The sequence below is a fragment of the Trachinotus anak genome, unplaced genomic scaffold, assembly GCF_046630095.1.
Source record: "Trachinotus anak isolate AG129_WGS33_773 ecotype Australia unplaced genomic scaffold, CSIRO_AGI_Tana_v1 ptg000008l, whole genome shotgun sequence".
Classification (NCBI taxonomy): Eukaryota; Metazoa; Chordata; class Actinopteri; order Carangiformes; family Carangidae; genus Trachinotus; species Trachinotus anak.
In genome coordinates, this window is record NW_027273859.1 from 22,536,500 (window position 1) to 22,559,950 (window position 23,451).

The 23,451-nt window shown below is 38.0% G+C and overlaps 1 protein-coding gene across 6 annotated transcripts; it reads left to right on the plus strand.

The window, feature by feature from the left end:
- Nucleotides 1-3,234: 3,234 nt before the first annotated feature.
- Nucleotides 3,235-23,074, plus strand: LOC139624453 (protein shortage in chiasmata 1 ortholog). Of its 6 annotated transcripts, none has more exons than XM_071483573.1 (28): nt 3,235-3,337; nt 3,709-3,784; nt 4,657-4,786; nt 6,039-6,132; nt 6,259-6,440; nt 7,269-7,431; nt 7,578-7,677; nt 7,767-7,908; nt 7,986-8,096; nt 8,236-8,365; nt 8,445-8,539; nt 9,953-10,189; nt 10,789-11,307; nt 11,832-12,059; nt 12,615-12,809; nt 13,261-13,353; nt 14,154-14,335; nt 14,528-14,600; nt 14,836-14,905; nt 15,821-15,996; nt 16,094-16,196; nt 16,977-17,088; nt 18,115-18,236; nt 18,320-18,407; nt 19,389-19,571; nt 20,104-20,253; nt 21,210-21,942; nt 22,696-23,074. In XM_071483573.1, exons 1-28 carry the CDS (start codon nt 3,294-3,296, stop codon nt 22,779-22,781), a joined length of 4,617 nt encoding a protein of 1,538 aa, XP_071339674.1. In that variant the 5' UTR covers nt 3,235-3,293; the 3' UTR covers nt 22,782-23,074. The 6 variants fall into 6 exon arrangements, with proteins under 6 accessions (XP_071339674.1, XP_071339671.1, XP_071339672.1 ...); XM_071483570.1 differs by having other exon boundaries at nt 21,210-21,969; nt 22,696-23,073; XM_071483571.1 differs by having other exon boundaries at nt 7,998-8,096; nt 21,210-21,969; nt 22,696-23,073.
- Nucleotides 23,075-23,451: the final 377 nt, after the last annotated feature.

A 23,451-nucleotide genomic window follows, 5' to 3' on the forward strand; every position in this document is an offset into this window, starting at 1 on the left:
GCAAAATCCTACAGTGCTGCGAATAAAAGCTGTCATCCTGGGTCTCTGTGATACCAGACCAGGTCATATGTCATGGAAACACGGAGACACTGAGCTCACACTTAAATAACAAGCATTAAAAAACTGTATCAAGGTTTTACAAAGATTTACAGGTTTCAGCTTGGAGAAATCTGGTGATTTGTCCTGTGAAACTCTGATGTAATTTGATCGTATCTCGAGTGACAAAGCGCTCCATTTAAAGTGCAGCGCTCTCATCATGTTTTATAACTGACTGCTGAGGTGTTTTGTCAGTGTGAGAAGTTTCACAGAGCATTGCATGTTTTAGTGGAGAGGTTGTAAGGAAGAATATACTACACATTTAGTTTAGGAGTCAAATTTACTTGCACATGTGACAAAGAAATTACATTAAAGGATTAAAAAGGTTTGTGCTGTTGAGATGTACGAACAGCGAGTAAAGAAAGTTCACTAACAAAAGGTATAAAACAATAACATAAAAAACACAATAAAACACATTAGAACACACACAAAGCAGCAACATACAGAAGAAAACAAAATGTGGCACTGGGAGGAAAAAGTCCACAATATGCTAAATTTACCTGGTCTGGCTCATCAAATAAGTCTGAAGCTTAGATTTCAAGTTTATGAGAGAGAAAGATTGTGTTGCACTATGATTGTACCAACTCTACAACTAAAGTCTTCAACTTAATCTGATTAAAAAATAACACAGAGTTGGTCTAAATCTTGGAAGATGCACATCTGAGACCATGTTTGGATTCCCAAACTTGTCTGAAAAAATAAAAATCTTTATAATGATACTGTGTAGGAACCAAAACATGATAAACACACATCAAATGATTTTGATAAACATAGTGGAATAAGTTGCAGCCCAAGCAATATTGCAATATGCCAAATATGGATTAAATAAATTGTAGTAAATGTTGACAAACCAAACTACTTATTCTACTGACAATACACATGATTTTTAAAAAATCTCACTGCAAACTAAATTAATAATTTTATAACTTACTGTAATTTTTGTTTTTGGAAATAAATATCATGAAATTGAATTCATTAATAAGGGCATTCAATTTAAATCACTTCTAAACCCGCCTCAGAAATAAGATGGGAAAATAGATAAAAGATAGATAGATAGATAGATAGATAGATAGATAGATAGATAGATAGATAGATAGATAGATAGATAGATAGATAGATAGATAGATAGACTTTTGTTGTCATTCAGACTATGCATCATACAGCGCACATCAGAACGAGATTCTGTTGCTATGGGTCAAAATAGTGCAACAAGTTCGATACATTAAAAACAAATAAAACAGAGGAAATCAAATAAATAAATATGTATATGTATATACAAAATATAAGAATGTATTTAAAATATATTGGCTGTTCTGCTTCGAATGCTACTGAACCTCTTTCCAGATGCCAGCAGTCAGCAAGCAAGTTATCATCGAGCAAGCAAGAATAGTTTGTGTATATATGTTTATTGCTTGTGGGCTTTTGTCTGTGTATCACCTTTTTATTGGGGCTTGTTAGGTTCAGTTCCTTGAGGCCTTCACTCCAGTGTGAAAAGATTTTACCATGATGCAGTAAATCCACACATTCCCAGACTCAGACGTCACTGATGATGTCAAAGCTCTAAACTGCCTTGACCGTAACAAACATGAATGTTTGTGTATGGTAGCAGAAAAATATGATGCATTTCTGTGGAGATTTTCCAGAGAAATATGTTTTCAGTGCTTTTTATCATGTACAATATTTTAATGTTGTCTTTCCTTTCCTACTTCTGATTTAGTTTTTAGACAGTGGGTGAGAGGGATATTTAACTAAATCTTTCATCATGGAGCCAGCCAGCCTATTTGTATAACCCCAACCTGACGAAGATCCAAGTGGCATTGAAACACTGTCCGTTGAAATATATTTGTGGTTTGGAGTCAGTGTGCAGGTGTTACTCATTTCGTCATGTAAGCCTTAAACAGCAGGATCGTAAACACAGCAGTCTGAATAGTTAATAGTATTATTTTTTGCCGCCTTGATGCGAAACTAGTAAAATCCAAACATAGATGTGTGTCAGTAAGAGTCTATCCCATGAGTTCATCCACAAAATTTACAAGCTTTCAGAGTGGACAGCAGTTGTTTTGTGAAACCCAGAAAGATGAAGTGTGACATGCTCAAACTCTCCCCACCCACTGCAGAAACAGGACAGCAACACCTCTTCTTTCTGCCACTTATCTGTAACACCATCTTCAAATTGCAACATAACCCATTTGAACTACAATGTAACCCATATTTGTAGCTTGAAACTTCATCTAAAACTTTGTGTTACTGCCTGGTATGATAATATGATCCATTTTTTAGGCCTGGAGAGGAACAGATTGAACTGCACATGTTGTCTGCACAGATGCACTAACACATCCTGTGTCAGTTCTGTACTGTATTTTGAAAGTGTAGTGAATAGTACCCCCCTGTGGTGAAATACATGCAATGTCCCTGTAGAAAAAAAGACCAGTTAATAGCTTTTCTAAAAGATAAACCCTCATGTGTAATTAAGGTATATCTTTAATATAAACAAATATAAATGATGTGCTCTATTGCTTCAAGTGTCTCTCAGTCTTGAATTGTTTGTCTTTACTTGATTGATTTGAGAAAATGTAAATGTTCCTATTGCATCTTATATGGAAAAATATGGATATTATCTTACAAATATATCAAAGAGTCTACAGTATATTTAAAGGTATTCATAGATATTACTCTCTGTGTACCCTAACATAAGTTACTATTTAAAAAAAACTTTTGAGGACAAGACACAGTTTTTTCTTCCCCATTATCCCACACTGCCTCCCTCTGGCTGAACTTTAAAATAGAAATGACAAAAATTGATGTTTCACCAGGTAACGGCCAAATACTAGTGTCTGTCACCAACCTATTGATAATATGAGATAATTTCTACATTCACAGTTTTTTTTTTGTTTTTTTTTTTTTGCAAAAACAAAAAAAATTGCGAACATAAAACCCCTCTTTAAAACATATAACTTATTTATACAGAGACATTATTACAACTACATTCCTCACTACCAAGCCAGTTGAATTCTTATCCATTGCATTTTCATGCCAATCCTTTACCCTGTTTCTCACCAAACTATTTGTAGCCACTCTTGTTAAAAAAAAAAAATTATAAGATAGCCGAATGATAATTGGAAAAAGCCCATGCGCATGCGTGAAGGTTAAAGCCCAGAAAATGAACCGTTGATTCATCCGCTTAGACGATCTTCGACATGAATCCCGTTTGTCAAACAAATCTAAACGAAACTCATGTCATGTAAGTTTGATGTGAACCAGCACGGTCCCATCATTCACGTTTTATTTGTTCAATTCGTGATATAGAAGCTTTGGTTACGTGAGAATATTTTACTAGTTGGAGTCTTTAGAAAAAAAAGTTAGCTAAACTTGGAAGAGATAGCTAGCCAAGCTAACCGAAATAGCCGCGTAGTATTTATCTTGTGATACTTTGACACACTTACTGTTGGAACTGAGTTGCATTTATCGGTGTAGGGTGATATTAGATATTCAATGAATCCATCTGGTGACGGCTGTTGTTAAGATAATGAAGAAAACAACATATTTCAAATTCATGTTTTGCGAAAATATGCTAATTTGTGTTTATGTTGTGTGTTTATGTGATGCTTACAGGTCTGCAAAGGACAGTCGTTTACCTCCTCAGATTTTCTCTACTATCAGATATAAAGCTCTGGATTATGTGTTTGAGGTCAGTTTGTGACTTGTTAACTTTACCCCAGAATACCTTATTGCACACTGATGCTAAATTGTATTTAAAGCTAAGGGAAGCTTGAATAACAATATTATTATAGTATTTTTTGCGCCACTCTTTGTTGTGAAAGGCTGTCAGACATCCTAGTTAAAACCCTAATGCTGCTTAAAACCCACTTTCAGTGTTGGGAAATCTTTTTCTTCACCGGGTTTTCTCATTCAGACAATAAGTAGACCAGGTATAATGTAAAAGCCCCCAGATTTGCACTTGTCAAAACCTTGGCCTGATTAACAAGCGAACTCCTTTAACCGTGTAAAACACAGTTTCAGACCACATCAGACCAAAATCCACCACCCTTAGATATGGAAATGGGACTACATTATCCAAGAGAAACAAAAGACTGTTTAAAACAATTTTGGAATTGTGAAGCATTTATTCTATAAGTGAGAAAAGAAAATGTTACTGATTTTTGCCATCCAGACCACATTGGACCAGGTCTAGATTAAAAACAACTATACCTGAACCAGTCAAATTTGGACTATAGTACCGTAAAGACTCCACAGACAATTTTAATAGGTTATCAAAATTAACCAGTATTTCAACAAGATGTCTTTTTTTGGGCATGGAGATCTCTATGTCACTTAAAAACAAAGGTAGAAAAGGTATTTTTACATTTTGAAATACAATCACATTATCAATGTCCTTTGACAATAAGTGGTGCAAAAAACTGAGAACTGTTAACTTAATACTGTCATTTAATATTCCCTTAACTTTCCCCCTACCTGCTGTAAAATAAGCTGCAAATTGGAAGCAGACTTCAGCTTTCATTCTGTCTCCCTCTTCCCTTTCCATTTCTGTGTTTATTTCAGGTGACCACCAGTTTGAAAGTCACGATGAGCTTACTGGCACTGCCAACACCTTACTTTACTGGTAGCCACGACCTGTACCCTCACAGTGGAAAGCTGCCTGAGGTCACCTACAGGACACCGTGGATCAGAGGTATGGAAGCAGCCTAACTTAACGTGTGGGCATTTTTGTTTGCAAATGTGTGTGAGGGGTTGTCAAACTGTATCTCAATATGTATGTATCTTCTCAGATTTGTGACTGTGTGCAAGTATCTGAAAATGTGTTGTCTTATTTTCTGAGTGTGTAAGGAAATCTGCAAATATGTACACAAATCTGTAAATGTATGTGGTGATCTGGCTGTATTCAGGGGATTCTTTCCCCTGAGCAAGGACTCACAGGCTCACGCTGTATGGATGAGCACAGCTAACTTCTCCTTTTGCCTCAGTAGCTGTAAGACCATGCACCAGCAGGTGTCAGGAGCACCTAGTGATTTTAATTGTGACATTTCTAAGCAGTTATGGTTGCAGTTTGGCAGCAAGGCAGATTTCGATGGATTCTAGATTGTTTGTTTGTTGTAAATACATGTTTATGTTTTGTTAGTTGTTGACATAGGCAGTGAGAATAGCCTGAGCTCAGGGCACAGAAAACAGTTCATATATTTGCAGATTCTTTTACACATGAATAACTCTTTTTCACATTTACAGATATGCGTTAATATTAACTGTTTCTTTTACACATTCTAATATCTCTAACATTTGGATATTCCTTTACACATCCTCAAATCAGACTAGACTAGGAAACAAACTTTTGAAGATACCTGGAATTTTAGTTTTAATATCATGATATTTATATCTCTGCGTTAAAAGGATTCTCACAATTACTGTAAGTGACACAAATTCTCCACTTCTTTGACTGCTACAGCAGAGTAAGATTAATAGTGAGTACCCCATTTCTCCACCTAATGTTCATTTCCACTCTTAATAATAAGTCTTACGTCTTACATATGTAGCACTTGTTTAGCACAGCAATCAGGGAGAAAGCACTGCTAACGTGACAGTGTACCAATTTTCCAAAAACTATCCAGTCTTCCTTCGCATCAGTTGTCGTTTTCTCCAGAGCTTGGTTCAAGATGTTATTATCACAGTATTTCTACTAACACAGTCACTGCTACTTTACTTTGAAAAGTACACACAGAAGTAGGTTGTATCCCTCTTAATACCAGCTGTCTTCTGCATCAGTCACATTGTAGGCTATGTAAAACGAGCAGATGATGTTCATATTTAGTGTGCGCTCTACTTGCTTGCTTTTGACTTTTGAAGACAAGCATAATCATTTTAGCTACTGCATTTAATTCATATGTGACATGACTGATTCTCGACGTCTTCATTTCTTACACATCTGACAGGAAAGGTGATCTCTACCTGCAAACTCTTTGTCAGTGGCTCTGTGCTTGACGACCTGGGAGGAACAGAAAAACAACCGGCTAGTTCACCCGAAAGGTGCTGTCACCCACTCACTCTGCATCTTTTTCTTCCAATGCATTTTATTTTCAAGGTCAGAATTTCATAAGATATATAAGAACTTAAAGGTGGATGATATTTGATAGAAGTTTTGTCATGTCTCAGATTTAATGTGACTCTGAGCGACTCTGTTGAGGTGATACCCAGCTCTAATCCTGACTCGCTGACGGATCCAGACAAGGATGAATATTTTTGCATTTTAAAAGAATCACAGACGCATGATCCATGTCAGGAATCTTTTTTCAAGTGGACAAGTGACCAGATGAACCCTGGAAATGACAGCAACGGTAACTCAAAGAATAACTTTGTCAGTTATTTTATTTCACCATTCCCTTACATTCAGGGTAACTGCAGGTCTGAAAGTATTAAAAGGCTTTAGACGGTATTAAAATCTTACATTTAAATTTCAAAGGCTTAGAATATTTTTTCTTGCCTACTCTAGACAGTAGCATTAGTTACATGTAGCTAGGAAGCTCATTGACTTTTAATGAACAAGTTGATTTTAGCAAAAACTAAACAAATAAATTTTTTATTTTTTTAGATAGATAATCCATCCATCAATTTTCTGCCTCTTATCTGGGTCCAGGCATAGACGGATTAAGCCCTTGGTTGTAGACAAATAAATGCCCCCAACCCTTGTATGTAGGACCCTCAGACTGAAAGAGACACAAAACAAGTAGTCACTTTGCATCTGTTTGAGGTTGTGTTGAGTCTCTTTGGGATCATTATGTGTCTTTGTAGTCATTATGCATCTCTTTGTGGTGGTTTTGAGCCTCATGGTCTGTAATGCCCAAATGATTTCAGGTCACATTAAATGCTTAATTTTATTACTTAGAATTTTTGTTATATACAGCTGAGAATTGCTGACAAAAATGTGATATGTATGTGATAAATATCAATAAATTCACGTATGTATCAATATTTGTTTCCTTTATTTTTTTGTTTTTCATCAATTTTTGACACATTCCCTGCGATATAAAAAAGGTCTTAAGAAGCCTTAATTTTGATTTGATGAACACAGTAGAAACCCTGTATATGATCTATTGGAGGAATGACTGTTTTGACTGTGACCCTGATTGTCTTTGTCACCAAAAATACGTTAACATCTGTCAAAGATCTCCTCCTGCCAGAAGAGCTCATGGCTGCTGATTACCTGCCACAATTTAAGAGACATTTACCCACACTGAAAGCCAAACTGTCCAGGCTGAAGACACTTCCTGTGGCTGACCCTCTGCTGAGCTCAACAGGAGACATCGTCTCCGAGGACACCATATTCAGGTGAAAACTTGCTCTATATGTTCACCCACAAATGTATTTCATAGTGTTGTAATCAGAGTGAAACCTATCCATTACTGTGAAGAAAGTTCATGTTCTAGTTTGTGTTGGTCATAATATTAAAACCTGTTGGATTACAACCTTTTCAGGCACTGTGCGTCTTATGAAAAAACCCCTGATGTGTGTAACACTCAAACATGTGCAAACATACATGAGGAGTTTGTTAAAGAGTCAATCATGAAGGAAGAGGTAATTAAAAAAAAAAAAAAAAAGATAAATGCTAAGTTATTGTGTTGTATATATGAAATGACTTAACTTCTATCATTTTCCCTCCGTAGTCTCTGCTGTTACCCGTCATAGTGGACACTTTGAAACTGACCACAGAAAACTGCACATCCTTTTCAAGTATTTGTGGTCATATGAATGTTGCTCCTGAACTGCTGGATGAGCAGCTTCCAGTCCTGGATGTTCTTCATCAAGGTGAAGACATGATAAGAAGGTTTAAAGAAAAAAGCATAACAATATAGAAAAATTAAGTAATATAGTGTCTCAATCAGCTTCTCTTTCAGGTGCATCATTATCAGTGGACATTTCCCAGTATGACTTACCAGAGGAGCCCAGCAAAGAATGCAAGATGACGCGAGACTTGATGGACTCAGATTTCAAAGGTACAAGCTGCAGAGAACATACACAAAACGTGTAACCTGTGAAATTTCCTATTCCTTGTGTGAAAAGGAATAGGACATTCAATCAAGGATGGAAAACCTAGTCCTCAGATCATGGACTTAAATTTTATATTTCTAAAAGGATGTATGAGACCTCCAGCTGAAATGGAGTTGGACTTAACTCTCTCTCCGACTCTGAAGATTAGTCCCACCCATCTGCGTCTGTCCACTTCTGACCTCGAGTGGGAAGAGTTGTCGCCGCTCCACAGACGGTGAGTGATGATACCCAGTGAAATTGTGTCAGACTGCGGACGCTGCAGCTAGCTTGTGACATTATTGATTGTCATGTAGATCTCTGGTGTCAGGGAGAGCTCACAAAGAGATGGAGATGGCACTTTGGAAAGCAGAGAAGCATCCAACCTTTGTGGTGGGCTTTCTGTTGGCAGGTAATTACAGGTAGTTTGGTATTTAAAGGGGCACTTTACTGATCTTACACACTGAGATTATGGCTGCAAGATATGCAAAAAATCATATTGTGATCATTTTGGCAGATAGTCATATGTGATTTCAGTTGGAATGGTTGTTTTTGCATTTCATTTTTACTGAAAAAACTTTAAAAAAAATGATGACTGTGATTTTTGTTGGGTCTGGTACCAAGCAAACATGTTTCTTTACTGTCTAGAGAATATGATTTGAAGGCTGGGGCTTCTCTGTAGCACACATATGGTGCTTACAGTGCATAACAATGGATAACAATGTGACACATTTACATTTTATCAAATTGCATATTGCACTTGGCCATTTTGCAAATTCAATTATATTTTGATTGGTTGTGCAGCCCTAACTGAGATCATTTGACTCAGTTAGTGATGGCTGTACAATACCGTAGCTCCGCGGCTGATTTCACTTGTTTTTGTCTGATTTAAAAAAAAAAAAAACACATGACTCACAACGCCTGACACTTCAACTGTCACTCTTGCTTCAGAAAGCGCTTCATTCAATTTGACAGTGTTGAAAGTTTTGCAGCTAGATTATCTGCTTAAGCAATAACGCACAGTGGCTGGATAATAACAGAAGAATAACTGAGAAATATGGTGATGTAGACTGGGAAGAAATAGTGATGTAAACATTTATATCCGATACCAAGCACCAAGTAACTTTTGCAAACCACTAGATGTCATTGTGCTCCTTGAGGTTAAAGTCTCAGAGCTTCATTAGGCTTCATCCGCCCGTCACTCCTCACCATTGAAAACTGTTGCATGACTGTTATCTTCCCCTGCTATATCTTCTGTGGCTCTGGAGGGAGCTTAAACTGGACTTCAGAGACTATAAACTTTTAACAGAGTTTCAAAGACATGGGCATATATCAGACAGGGAAGGTCAAACAAATGTTGTATCATGTTGTGGGAGTAAAAGTCAGGGGATTTTTGCCTCTGCTGCACTGATTTTGATCTTTTGACTCTTGTGAGTCCATCAACGTGATGGAGTGCCTCTTTAAGAAGAAGACAGTCATTAATTAATCTAAAGATGTTTATGCACATGCATCTGTATTAGCTCAGTGTCCAGGATAATCCTTTGTAGTTTGCGCTAGATTTTTGGGAAGAAATTAGTCTGGTTCAGTAATTATTTATCCACAAACTATTTTTGAGAAATTATTTGCAAATTTTGTCAGTTCAATCACAAAATTTTGACATTCATGAAATGCTGTTGAGTTATTTTTATTTGAAGCACAATATAGAATCGTGAGTCTGGAAGCCGATGTCAAATGAACCCCTGATTCTGGCTGTTTAAAGACCTACACTACAAACAAATCTACAAAGAATGTTATAAAAAATCTAATCTGCTATATTTTCTCACAGAGCCTGAAACATATGAACCCCCACTCAACTTCCAGCCTCTGTCCGAAGCCATTAAAGTGATTAAATCAGAGAAACAAAGCTTTTTCAGTGAACTACAGTCACAGACAAGGACAGGAACCCCACAGGTGTATTTGTGCAGCAACCGCGGGTTCACAGAGAGCATGAGATCTGAGGTTCCACCCACCAAGGAGAAGAAGTTGGAAGACTTTGAAAAACTGTCACCTGAACATGTGCCACGTGAGTATAATTGTTTTTACCATTGAATCAGTTTTGAGTTCACGTGGTAGTTTATTAGAGGGTGAACTGGCTTTTTAAGAAAAAAAAAAAAACCTATGTAGGTATATTTCGCAGCATTCCACATACCATGGTGATGTCCCATCACCATGGTATGTGGAATGCTGGACGTTATGTTGTTAGGTAGATGTCTGTAACTCATAGACACATGTTTATGGACAACTTCATACTTAACAACACACAGGTCCCTCATTAAGAGTAGATGATCTGATTTTGGAGTGGCTTGATGTATGAATTTGCATATTAATGAGGTAAAACTGAAACAAGTTACAATTACTTGATTTTATCTCGGATAGTAAACTGAATATATTTTGGTTGGTCAGACAAAGAAGGAAAAATTAATATGTAAACAGTACAGCTGTGGGGAACTGTGATGGAAATGTCACACTGTTTCCTGACATTTTGTAGACTCAGTAATTAGTCGATTAATCAAGAAAATAGTTGGCAGATGAATCCTGTTTCTTTGTATATATTACTCCAAAGCAGTCTTACAATTTCTTACATAGTCATCTGTGTCCTTTTCCTCATCTCCTTGGTTTCAGTCACTGTTGGATCCATCCTGACGAGTCCCACAAACAAAACTGAGTTACTCCACCTGAAGAAACCTGAAACTGCTGCTTTTCATGCTGACGCTGTGACAGATGACCCCGTTCTCCAAAAAGAAATCCTCGCTGACACGTCACCTGACACCTTCCTGATGAACAATTTCAACACAAACAAGAAGGAAGTACAACCTGCAACCTTACTCTTTCTTAAACCTGCTGCTGCCACCAACACACAAGATGAAATTTCTGACGTGAGGGTCTCAGAAGTTGCAGCCATGTCCTCTGTTCGTAAGAACAAGACCAACGCAGGTAGAGACGACTGTAAGACCGAGCAGAGTGTCCACGCTCCTGAATGCACTGTGTCCTCCAGACTGAATATCAGAGACAGTCACAGAGGTCTGGTTACCAGTCGTTCACCAGAGAAGGACCTCGACCCTCTGTCCAACTTCATGATACTAAGATCCCAGCAGACAGCTCCAGTTACTGCAGCAGCTCAGAGCTCAGCCTGCTCTCCAGGTACAGACTGCTGATGCTGCTGCTGTGGCTCATTTGGTTACAATGACTCAACAGATGATGCAGTTATCAGCTGTTCCTCTCATAAAGGCTGAAGATGATCTTCCACTATAGATTTGCAGCCTTAATTTAAAAAAATAATGAATTGTAGCTTAATGGTAGGTTGTTTTTTTTAATATTTTGTTTTTGCCTTTGCCTTTGTATGCACCTAAACCATTGGGCCACTAGACACCCAAGTTAAATAGATTCAGTTGAGATACCATCACATTATTCTTAATAAGAAAACACTACCTGGACATGTTGATTAACCTACCTTACCTATTTTTGTGTTAAATGTTTTGTTGTCAAAATATTTCAATAACTATTTTGATAGACCAAGCAATTAGTAGATAAATTGAGGAAATAATAGGTACAATAATAATTTCTGGGGGTTCAAATTGTAAATACTTCAATACTTACTGTGTTAATGGCGTAATGACTTGCTAATATCACCCGCTGTAATCTCATTTCCTTCTCTTTTTAATCAGCACCAAAGGTGGAGCAGAAAACGCCTCCATCTGAGCTGCAGCCTACTCCAGAGCAAATACAAAGAGCAGACGGGAGGCCAACGTACAAGAGCAGTGCTGTGTCAGGAAATGCTACCAGAGAACAGGAAGCAGCTGGTCAGTCAAAAGGTCAACTCATCAGTCATCCTGTCAGTCAGTTGAACCCTCAAGAGAGGCAGGACAGCAGAGTAATACAGGTCCAAGCTACAGGTACAAGACATTACAACACCTCAGTTTAAATCATAATATAAAACTAGCTGCAGTTTTCTTATCTTTGAATTTTACTTTGCATTTTGAGAGAATTTTACTGCCACACTAAATGTCACACTTTTTTTCATGACATTCATTCAATGGTTTTGATGTAAGTTTGACTTGTATAATAAGTTTATACAGTATGCATTGTTAGAGGTAATTAAACATTATGTGGAGTAATTAGGGAACCAATACCAACATAAAAATACTCAAAGGCAACTCAGATATGATGGATTAAAAAGAGTATTGTCCTCTTTACACAAAAAGTACATTTTACTGTGTACATCTTACTGCTAATACTTGATAGTAAACTTCAGTAAAAAAATTAAATGCACCACTTCTAATTTGAAGTAGTATTTCCCAGTTATGTTGAATTTACTTGAGCACTTTTCTCACAGACCAAACTGAATTGTAGCACAGTATCTGTGTTAGAGAAAAGGATGGATAAGATGTTTCAGATGGCGTTTTAAGTCTGTTTGTTTGTCGAGGCTCAGTGCTCTCACTCCGTTGCAGACAGCCAGCAGCGTGCCTACTGTGAGCTGCTGGCCCTCTCTAAGCCATGTTTGAACTCTGCCAGACAGCTGGGGCTCAACTTCCCGGTTTTGGGAGACTTCTGCTGCCTGGCTCCCGACCAAACATACTTCCTACTCAAACAGCAGGAGAAGGCGCTCTGCAGGGCGCATGCACAGAGCACAGAGCTGATCAGAGGTATGAAAAGTAATTTCATTGATGCTTAAACACATTTGTATGAAATTTATTTATGACTTGAACTGTACAACCCACCGAGCACTTTATTAGGGAAACCATACTGGGCAGGGTCTCCCTTTGCTCTCAAAACAGCCTCAATTCTTCATGGCATTGATTCAACAAGATGTTTGAAAACATGAGATTCTGCTCCATGTTGACACATTCATCACATAATGTCTGCAGATTTGTCAGCTGCACATTTATGCTCTGAATCTCCTGTTCTACCACATCCTCAACAGTTGCCTTATCATGCTGGAAGTAGCCATTAGAGGATAGTAAACTGATCATTGCAGGTGAACAAATAAGCAGGTGTTCCTAATAAAGTGCTTAGTGACCATATATTGTAGTATACAGTTATTAATATACTGAACCTACATTTGAAAGTTGTAAATTCCCACTGTGTTGCATGCAGATCAGGAGCTGCTCTTCAACCAGGCGGCTCTGATTCACATGCTGGTGACGTTCAAGGAGCTGCTGCTGAAGTGTGACCTCAGTACTGCATTGGGTCGGTCTAAGCTGCCGACAATCCTGCAGTTTGACTTTAAAGCCCCTAAAACCTGGTTTCAAATCTTGACTCTTTCTCTGACATAAAAATCTTCACAAAAAAGTTTGAGGAATTAGCTTCAACAGGACTGTGTGTGTCTGGTTTAAGCACCTTTGATTGGCAGTGCTGGAAACATAACTGTGATTACATTTTGATTTAAATACTGCTGAACTCTGGCAGAAAGTCTTCAAAAGCATTGAATTTCATTTCCTAAAAAAAGGTCTTTGAAAGTGTTAAGAAGTCTGAAGTCTTAAATATGTTATCTTGCCCTGCTCATGTTGGTTAAAAAAGGTTATTGTATCTGTTTGTGGGCTGTGGGGAGAAATTAAAACACCTTTTAAACTAAAAGTGAGACTGGTGAGACAGTGGATTGTGCTGCTAGAGGCTGTTCAGTCCATTTTTGTGGAGTTTCAGTCGGCGCCATCAGACCTGTAGTAAACACTGTCACTTCTGTTGCTACAGCAGCTAAGAAGCTCAGTGTCTTATAATGGGAAAATGAACTAAAATGACTTTTCATTGGTTAATACATCATCGTGTTAATCATTTATCATAGGAATTATTGTTATTTACTGCTAGGAAGTAAAATAATATACTTTAATGATCATACTTTGGTTTTGATGATTGTGAAAATTGTACAAAATTGTTGTGTGGTATTAAAAAGATCTAAAGTCTGAAATTTCAACTTGCTGAACTCTGCAGATACTCTGAACATTGTATACACCATACTGTGATATTTAGAGCCTTCTTCTTATGCTCTATAGAGTACCTGAGTAAGGCAGCTGAGGCTTGTACGGAGCAGAACCTGGAGCAGCTGGTGAAGAGGCTGCAAATCATCCTCTTCCTCAGTCAGAAGAACCAGGAGTCCAACCTCAAACTGCAGGAGCTGCAGCAGCTGCTCACTGCGTGGCTGCACAGCAGGAAAGGACACAACAACATGGAGAAAGTCGGTGTTCACTTGCCCTGCCATACTTTTTTTTTTGGCTCTTATTGAATTGTGTCACATGTTTCATTTTGTTTACGGAAATGTTGACCTGATGTTTTGTTCCATCCAAAATTCAAATTTCTTACTTAACCTGATGTTGTGTTTGACCAGCACCATAATGTTTCAGTGTTTGTGGTCCTGGTTCTCCTTTAGTTTCTTGTCATAACATCCGTTGACTCTGACGACAGCAGATCTATAATCATCAACAGCTTGAGCCAAGTGGCCGGTGAGCAGCTCTTTATCTCTTTCAGCCACGTTTTCCTTGAACACTCCAGTCCATTTATATTTTTCCTGTGTAGATAAAAAACAAATTAAAAGCACCAATAATGAACTAAACTACTGCCAAGCCAAAGCAACTGCCTTTATCTACAATATTTTACTAAATTACCTGTTACACTATGTAAAAACATGATAATATAGTGCTGTTCAGTTGAATGTGTTCATTCTTTTTATTCTCTCAGATACAGCTGTGACTGCAATTTGTCCTGAGGAGAATAAGACCAAACTGAACGGTGCCAGTGTGGTCAGCAGGTAAAAATGTACAGTTGTTTGTGAGTCTTTTTGTTTTTATTGCAGGTTTTACTACTACTACATATATTAACTCAAGTACTGCACTTAGGTTCACATTTGACACTTGATTATTTCAATTTTATACTATTTCCTACTAAGTCAAAACATTTCAGAGGGAAATATGGTTGTTTTTACTCCATTACATTTATCCGGAAGCAGCTCAGACCCAAATAGACCCAAGGACAGTTAGACCCAATCCAAAATGTGGGCAACTCGAAGAGAGAGAGAGAGAAAGAGAGAGATGACAAACCCCAGCAGCAGCATGATGATCAGCTGATTCAAACAGTTAACAAGCAGGCGCAATATAATAATATAAATAAGAAGAATTCATGTAAAGTTATATAAACTAAAATAATTCTTAAAAGACACATTTGTATAAATAACTGAAAGTCCTATTTCCACTTCTTGCACCAACAATGAAACATTCTGTAGCCAACTGGGTCATAGATCAACAGAAGATGATCCACTAATCTGTTGAATATCTGTGAATCAAAGCCCATAACTGTTGTTTGATAGCAAAAATCCTGTAGGTTACTGATTTTTCTAAAATAAGATCAGCTTCAATTCTCCTGTCAGAACAAAGTATTTTAGCACATTCATCATAAATCACATCCATATGTTCTGGTGTCAATTCTGTATCTTGGTATTAATAAAATACAAACAGCAAAATTTTAGGTCATGCTTCTTTTATGAATGTTTAGTGAAAACCAAGTCCTTCCTCAAGCAAAGATATTAAACATCTGTTTTCATTGAGAGAGAGAGAAAGGAGTGCTTGGAGTAACTATTAATCATTTCACTGTGTTAAAGGAAATATTTCAAGTTGCTACGTTATGTTGAACAAAGTGTTGTTTTCACACTCCCATCCTGTTCCTCCAGGGTGTGTGACAGTGTGTGTGTAGTGGTGTACGAGCAACATATAGGCCCCGACTTCCCCTGGAACAGTTTCTCTCTGGTGGTGGAGTACGACCATCCAGGCCAGTCTCCGTGGTCCGCAGTCTGCAGAGAGAGGAGCATCACTCACCTCACCTTCAACACCAGCATCTCTGACACTGGTCTGATGTCACTAACTACATATTATTCACACTACCTATCAGTAATGTTTCATTACCTTTTTTTTTTTCTAAATGTATGTTTTTTTTCCCCCAAAAGAGGAGAAAACATCTTGGTGCCTGGAAGACAACGTGCCTTATGTGTTGTTTGTGACAGAGGGACTTCTTAACTGTCCACTGCTGCTACAGACACTTGAGTCAGGGTAAAGTCTCCCATTCATCCAGCCGAGAGCAATTACAGATTGAGTGGATTTCCACAGTATTGCCGTATTTAGACTAGGGAGGTCACAATACCAGAAATATGAGAGTTGATACCAAAACCATTGAAGCTGCATTACTCTGAACACCAAGGCGCACACACATTTTGACAGACTGATTGGTAGTAACAGTAGCCTACTAATGTTGTGTGCACCCAGCACACATTATGAGCTGTTGCTGGATGAAACAAGTATCTCTGAACGTTATGTGTGGAGCATACAACAGATGCCAGCTGTCGTAATTCACAAACAATAACTGAGACAATTCAGGATACAAAAACGAAGTTCAAAATTTTGAAAAGTATCAGTTCTTGTGACATCCCTAATTTAAATATGTGATAATTTGACAAACTATATTTACCTTGATAAATTGACAATTAATAAAATAGTTTGAATCTTGGAACGATTAATTAGACGATAAAAGCAGGACAAGACAGTCTTGCTGACAAAATATTCAAAACTAAGGCCACAATCAAAACATAAAGTTTTTTTTTTCATTATTAGAATATCAGAAAATGGTGAAAAGCTATTCTCACGGTCAGCCTTTTCAATAAAATGTTTCTACCATACTTGCCAGTGAATATAACTTATCTCTGAAATGCCACATGGTGAGACGTGTGTGTGTGTGTGTGTGTGTGTGTGTGTGTGTGTGTGTGTGTGTGTGTGTGTGTGTGTGTGTGTGTGTGTGTGTGTGTGTGTGTGTGTGTGTGTGTGTGTGTGTTACAGGTTTAATATAAATGTGTTGGAGAGGAGCCACTGTTCATCCCTGCAGATGCTCGGAGGGACCCATCACTATGCTGTGATCACAGTGGATGAAAGTACCGCTATCATCATTCAGGTACCGGGAACAGAAATACCTGCTGCATCCTTCAAAGGCCAAAAATTTGCTACGATGCTGGATTAACTGAATGTCTTCATCTCCCCCTGCTGAGCCTCCTCAGTATTGCATGGAGATGCTAAAGAATAAAATCTGTCCTGACAGCGGCAACTGACTGTTAATTCTCAAATGTATTTACCTCAGTGGCAGAGAGGTGTATATTAGAGACAGGCTTCATGTTTACCTGTTGTTCTGATAAATTTAGTATAATGTTCATTTCCACAGCACAAATTCATCAGTACAGCAGGAGTCACATCAGGCTTTCCATTTGTTATGCTATGAAACTCAACCAGCTTAAGTGTTGCAACCTTCTGTTTACAGGTAGGCTTTTAATGTGGAAAAAAAACAATGTGTTGCATTTTCGTTAAAGAGTCTGAAGAGTATGAAAACAATACTTCTGTTAAAAAAGTCAGCAGAGTGGTGACTTTAACATGACTGTTTGTACAGATGGATTTAGTCCTCTGGAAAGGTACATTATACTAAATCTACCATGTGAGCTGTTTCCCGTCAGTCAGTGTGTGTATCTGTTTTGTTTTTGTTTGTGTTTTTTTTGTCTTAACCTGGCCTGTATTTGTCCCCCAAACCCCAACTATTACTTGACACTCAAAATTATTTGAGTAACAGCCTTTGTGACAATTTTCAGTAAGCCAGATTTCCATTAAAACCGAGTGCAAATTTTTACCAATTTTCCAGAAAATCTGCCAAAAAAAATTGCAAAATACCATACAGTCAAATTAATTAAGTGTCAACTGTATTTGTGTGTGTTCCGTCAGTGTTATTTATGTACCACAAATCCTTTTACTCTACTGAAAAAAAATCCTTAAATGGAAGAGAACCAACATGCACTAGATATCATGGTTAAAGAATAGATGACATAATAAAACTACAGTATGGACAATCAGGATGACAAAATTAGAGTGTTGATAAATGTGTGTGTGTGTGTGTGTGTGTGTGTGTGTGTTTGTTTGTGTGTTTGTTTGTTTGTAGGAGCAGGATGAACTGTGTCAGGAACGAGCCAGTGAGGGACTGGTGATGAGGATGAGTGCACTCTCTCTTCAGTACAACTGCTGTTGGCTCATCCTGCACTGCCGGGACATCCAGGGAGGAGGGTAAGACTGCACACATGCTCATACAAACACACACACATTGTACACAAAGACTCACTACCACTCCTCTGTCTGTGTGATGGCAGATTTTCCAGTGAAGCTTTCAGTAACTTGGTGTTGGTTTATTCATCACTGGTGCTGTTTGGGATGAAGTTCAAGGATCTAGATGTCAAGGTAGAACATGTAAAACACAAACAAGATTTATGTTTTTCAACAAAACTCATTGACCTTGATGCTAGAAGATCTCCATCAGAGCCTTTAATTTGTTGTTGATGTGTCAACAAGAGAACATGACACCCAAGTGGGCTTTTTGTCTCTAGCTGCATTGGTGGGGGCGTGTTGTTTCTCATACTGGTGAGACAATGAAATACAATCCAGCAAGTGCAGCTGGAGAAACATATTGTTCCATGAAGCTTATTAGACACCAAAACACAGCACAGTGGTTTGAAATACTCTGGAAAGTTACCATGGCAGCAGCTGTTTAATCTTTCATTGTGACAATCTTAAAGTAAACATCATGAAGACACACAAATATTGGTACCTGAAGCACCTTGTCAGATGACCCGTTGGAGTCATCTGACAAGATGTAGAAAAAGGTGCAGAAAAAAGTTGAACCATATATTTTTGCTGCACAACACGCCCACTGTCCCCTATGTATTTTTCAAGGTAATCACACAGCTGTTGGTGGCTAGTAATTGACCCAGGTTTATCAATGATTTGTTTTTACTTTGAAATGTTTTGAGTTACATCTTATTTGAGTTCAAATTTATAGCCTGTGTAATTTCTAATTACTGAATAATCAACAGCATCACAAAGAAAGGCAAGTTCAAAATCAGTCAACAGTAATCAAACTTTTACAAACTGAGCACATCAAACTAAAATGTTTTATGTCAACATTACAGAAGTGGAACTTGCAGCTACAATCTCAAGCCAAAAAATAAAGCTAATGAAATGCTAGTAAAAGTTTAGCATCATTGTAATTTAGTAGTTTGTTGCCATTAAAATGTCAAAATTAATGGTGACAAAAGTGCGATATTTAGTTTAAAGTACCATAAAATGGAAATACTCAAGTACAGTACTTAGGTAATTGCACTAAGTGTTTAAGTTACTTTAAACACTGACAGAAGCAAGTTGCTTTCCTGCCCCGTCTTTCAGGTGCTGATAGTGTCAGAAGTGTTGGAAATTGCCCAGTGGATCAGTCAGATCTGCTTCCACAGCCTGATGTCCAGTGACAGGGAACTTCTCAGCTACCTGAACAGAGACTGGGTGACCGTGATGCCTTCACAGGTGACCACATCACAAAACCAAACCATCACAGAGAAAACCATAGAAGAAAAGGTACAGGGTGTATGTTTGGATACTGAACTACAGTTGTTTTTTGGCTCTGTCCACAAGAGGAAGATTTGTTTCTTATCAATGGTAAATTACTAAGTTTGGAGTAATATTTGGTGGAGAGGCCTTTCTTTTAGTCTTATTTGACACTTCAGTTGTACTAATGCAGGATAACTGGATGGTAAATACCTAAAAGGGGGCTTCTCCTTTGCTTTCTCCATGTCAGACAATAAGCAGACATGTTGTTGCATCTCTACGCTGATGATACACATTTATATCTTCCTTTTAATCACTTTGAAAACCAAGTACAAGGGGATCTTCAGTCTTGTTTTTATCAGTTGAGAAACAATGTAAAATCAAACCATTCTGTCTGCAGAAAGTTATTCATATCTTTATTTTATCCCATCTGGAGAACTGTAGCTCTCTACGTTCTGCACTACATAAAAAAGCAAATTGTCTCCAATTAGTTAGTACAATTCACTAAATCGCTAAATGAGCAAACTTTGAGTACTTAAAACATTTTTTCCTTTTCCAACAGGAGGAAAAGTGTCTGCTGCAGTTCCCATGTATTAACCCTCTGGTTAGTCAGCTAATGCTGAGGAGAGCGCCGTCCTTCAGATGGCTCCTGAGGGCCTCTTTGTCTCAGCTGAAGGAGCTCCTCCCTGAGGTGCCACATAAAGTCCTCAAGGTAACCCAGTGCATATCACTACACTTAAATATGCCAAAATACACTGCATGTTTCTTTTTTGATCCACTTCTTTTTATGAAAGAGTATATTTTATTCCTTTTTGAAGGAAGACATTTCAGCATGTCACAGTGGGCAAAACAGGTAAATAAAAAAAAAAAACAAAAACGAAAGTTCCATTTAGCTGCTTCAGTTTCAGGGTGGTATTGTTCATGCAGGCTCACTGTCATGACTGACGAGGACATTAACAACACCTGTGCTTTTTCTACTATAACAATTCAAACTGTTGACAAGCTAGTTGAGATGTTCAATATTTGCAGCTACTGATTTTTTTAAGAATAATCAAACACTCTTAAAACAGAAAATCAGGCAGAACAAATTAGAGGCCCATTTCTTTGAGTTGCAGATTTAATGAGTGTCAAATGTAACGTAGACTTCCTTTAAAGCTATGAAGTGTCTCCATGTTTCCATTTAATATTGTCTATAAGTGACCTCCTTAATGGATACAAAATAATAGGTCTAGACTGTGGAAAAGTCACATAACATTGCCTATGGGAAAGAAATGAGTGGAAGTCAGTGGGAGTCCCCAAAATAGCTCCTCAAACTTCACAACTCTATTATGAGAGACAGGTTATGGACATGTGACTTTAAAACAATATCCATGACTACCTGAACTACACCAACGCTCCATGAGTGTTTAAAAAATTATAACATGCCAAATTTTTCTGCTGAGCAAATAATAAACTCAGTTTTTATCAGATAAAGCAAATGGAATCTTTTCTCAGTGGCAGATCAGCCTCTTCTTTTTTTTTATTATCCATTATTTATCTTTTTAAGTATTGTTACTGACATCTTACGGTTTTTCTTTTTTGTACTGTCCACTTTGCTGCTGTGACACTACAAATTCCCCCAGTGTGGGACTAATAAAGCACTCTTATCTTATCTCTTCTTGGTTTTAGCTGTTCAGTGACACCACCTCCCTGTACACTGACTCCAACCAGCCAGAGTTTCAGACAGTTGTCACCGAGACAAACCAACAAACCTTTCCTCATCCACAACCCTCCACCAACCCACATCCAGAGCCATTCTGTAGCGAGAACAACACCAGCTTCCTGTTCAGAGCAGAGGGTACAGAGGGCAGCTTCTGTGAACAAGACCCAGACTCAACAGTGCAGGATGGAAACACAGATTTCAGACTCGACCTGAGTAGTTCCTTTGGCAGCCCAGATGTTTACCTGGAGAGGAGCTGGACCAGTGGTGATCCATGGAAAGAGGAGGTGAAGTTTCCTGGGTGGAGAAGCAGAACTGGAGCAGTGGGGAGAGTTGTCAGGAGAGTAAACAATGAGTGCACACTGAGCTCTCCATTAAACCTCGGTGGCTACACCAGCTACCTCCACACCACTGATGGCAGTCCTCTCAAACTGGACACCACGTTCAGGTACAGCCCTGTCCTACAGCAGCTACCTGACATCAGCGGTCAAACATCCTCATACTCTACAGTCTTCAGTGACTTCCAACGTCCCAACAGCCATCACATCACCTGTGGTCAGAGCCCTCGCCCTTCAACAGGGGTCACGCTGTGGGGCCGAGCTCAAACCAGCAACAACTGCCTTTCCGACAGTGGAGGGATAACAACAGTGTCACCTATGTATGGCTCCAAATGCTGGATAGGACAAGAGAGGAAGAGGAGCGGTGAGGCTGTGGGCTTGGTTGGAACAGGTGAATGATGGTGGCTGTTAAGTTACAAGCAAAAGTTTGGGCAAATCAGGCAAAGATTTTTGAAGTGAAAAGAAGTAAATGGAGCACCTGCAACAAGCAATGAGAATGACCCCTTCTTCCAATATTACTTACTTTACGTTTACGTGAACCTAATTTTAGAAAGTACTAATGTGATGTGCAAAGGTTGGGGAACCCTAGTAGGTCAGTGTGCAGATATCACAGCGCAGCTAAGAGTCACCCCATTCTCGATTTTAAGTATTTTCAAGTCAATTCAAGCCACCAACTGTTGAGCTCAATGAACCATCTGTAAATCCGAGTTTTTCGTACTGATTTTGAATGGCAGCGTTATGTTTTCTGTTTCCTCATGTTCTTCCTACTTACTTTTGTCAGAGCTGACAGCTGAGTAACAAAAGAAATGAGTAACGTTATGCAGTATTTTTGCTGCTGAGTAATTGGTAATGTAATTACTTATTTTATGCGTAATGTGTGACGAGTAACTGATTTGTTCAAGTAATTTGCCAAACCCTGCTCTTAGTGGTGGATCATTGTCACAATGATGTGACTCTGAGTTTATATCAACTGGGGAATAGGAAATTAGACATGAAGGCCTGGTTCTCCCTGACTGTAAGGTCAATAAAGGCCTTACTCAGTATTTAGTGTTCAGAATATATGATTTAATTTATAATTTTTATTTAACAGATTAAGAATTTTCCTCGTGTCTTGCAGTGTTGACGCCAATGAAGATGGGGAGGCTGAGCTATGAGAGGGTTCCCGGCAGAAGTGATGGACAGACGAGGCTTAAATTATTTTAGGCATGAATTCTTTGTTCCTGCGGCCTGTTTGTAAAGACAAGAAAGAAGTGCAGCCTTTTTAAGTTTTGTTAAATTGCATAATTAAAATTTTAGTTTTAATTGCAAGAGAAGTTTCTCAAGTTTTTAATAAAATTTATACCATTTATCAGCAACAATGAAATAATATGTTAATATTTTGAAATGTATTGTTAGTATTAGTGTTTTACTATTACTACGTAAGTTTCTGTTCTTCACAGAACAAATGTATTTGTGATTTATTAAATGAAAATTTACAGTACTTGTTTATTTTACTTATTTAGGTGTCTTGCACCCTGTAACTCTTGTTGGTACATAAAGTGATTATGAACGATAATACAATATTAACACATTATATCTGATTACAACAACATTAAAATGTGTTATAAACTTATTTATTTACTGCTAAATAATAATATGGGGGTCCCCAATTTGTTTTTACAAAATAAGATAAAACATTAAGATTACAGTTGTGTGCACTTTTTGCTTTTGTTGTCCTCCATTCAGAGCATGCTCAGTAGTAAAAAACAAATTGTGATTTATGGTTGGAGGAGTGGGACTGGGGGTCTTTCCCAGCTGAACTGATAAAGTCTCTCATTTTAGCAGCTCCAATGGTGGGGCTATTTTTTTTCCTCTTTCATTTAGTGAAGCAATC

Coding starts and splice junctions, on each gene's coding strand:
- LOC139624453 (XM_071483570.1), top strand. CDS start 3,294: ATGAATCCCGTTTGTCAAACAAATCTAAACGAAACTCATGTCAT. Junction 7,432..7,577: donor TCCGAGGACACCATATTCAG/GTGAAAACTTGC, acceptor CAACCTTTTCAG/GCACTGTGCGTCTTATGAAA. Junction 14,336..14,527: donor GACACAACAACATGGAGAAA/GTCGGTGTTCAC, acceptor GTTCTCCTTTAG/TTTCTTGTCATAACATCCGT.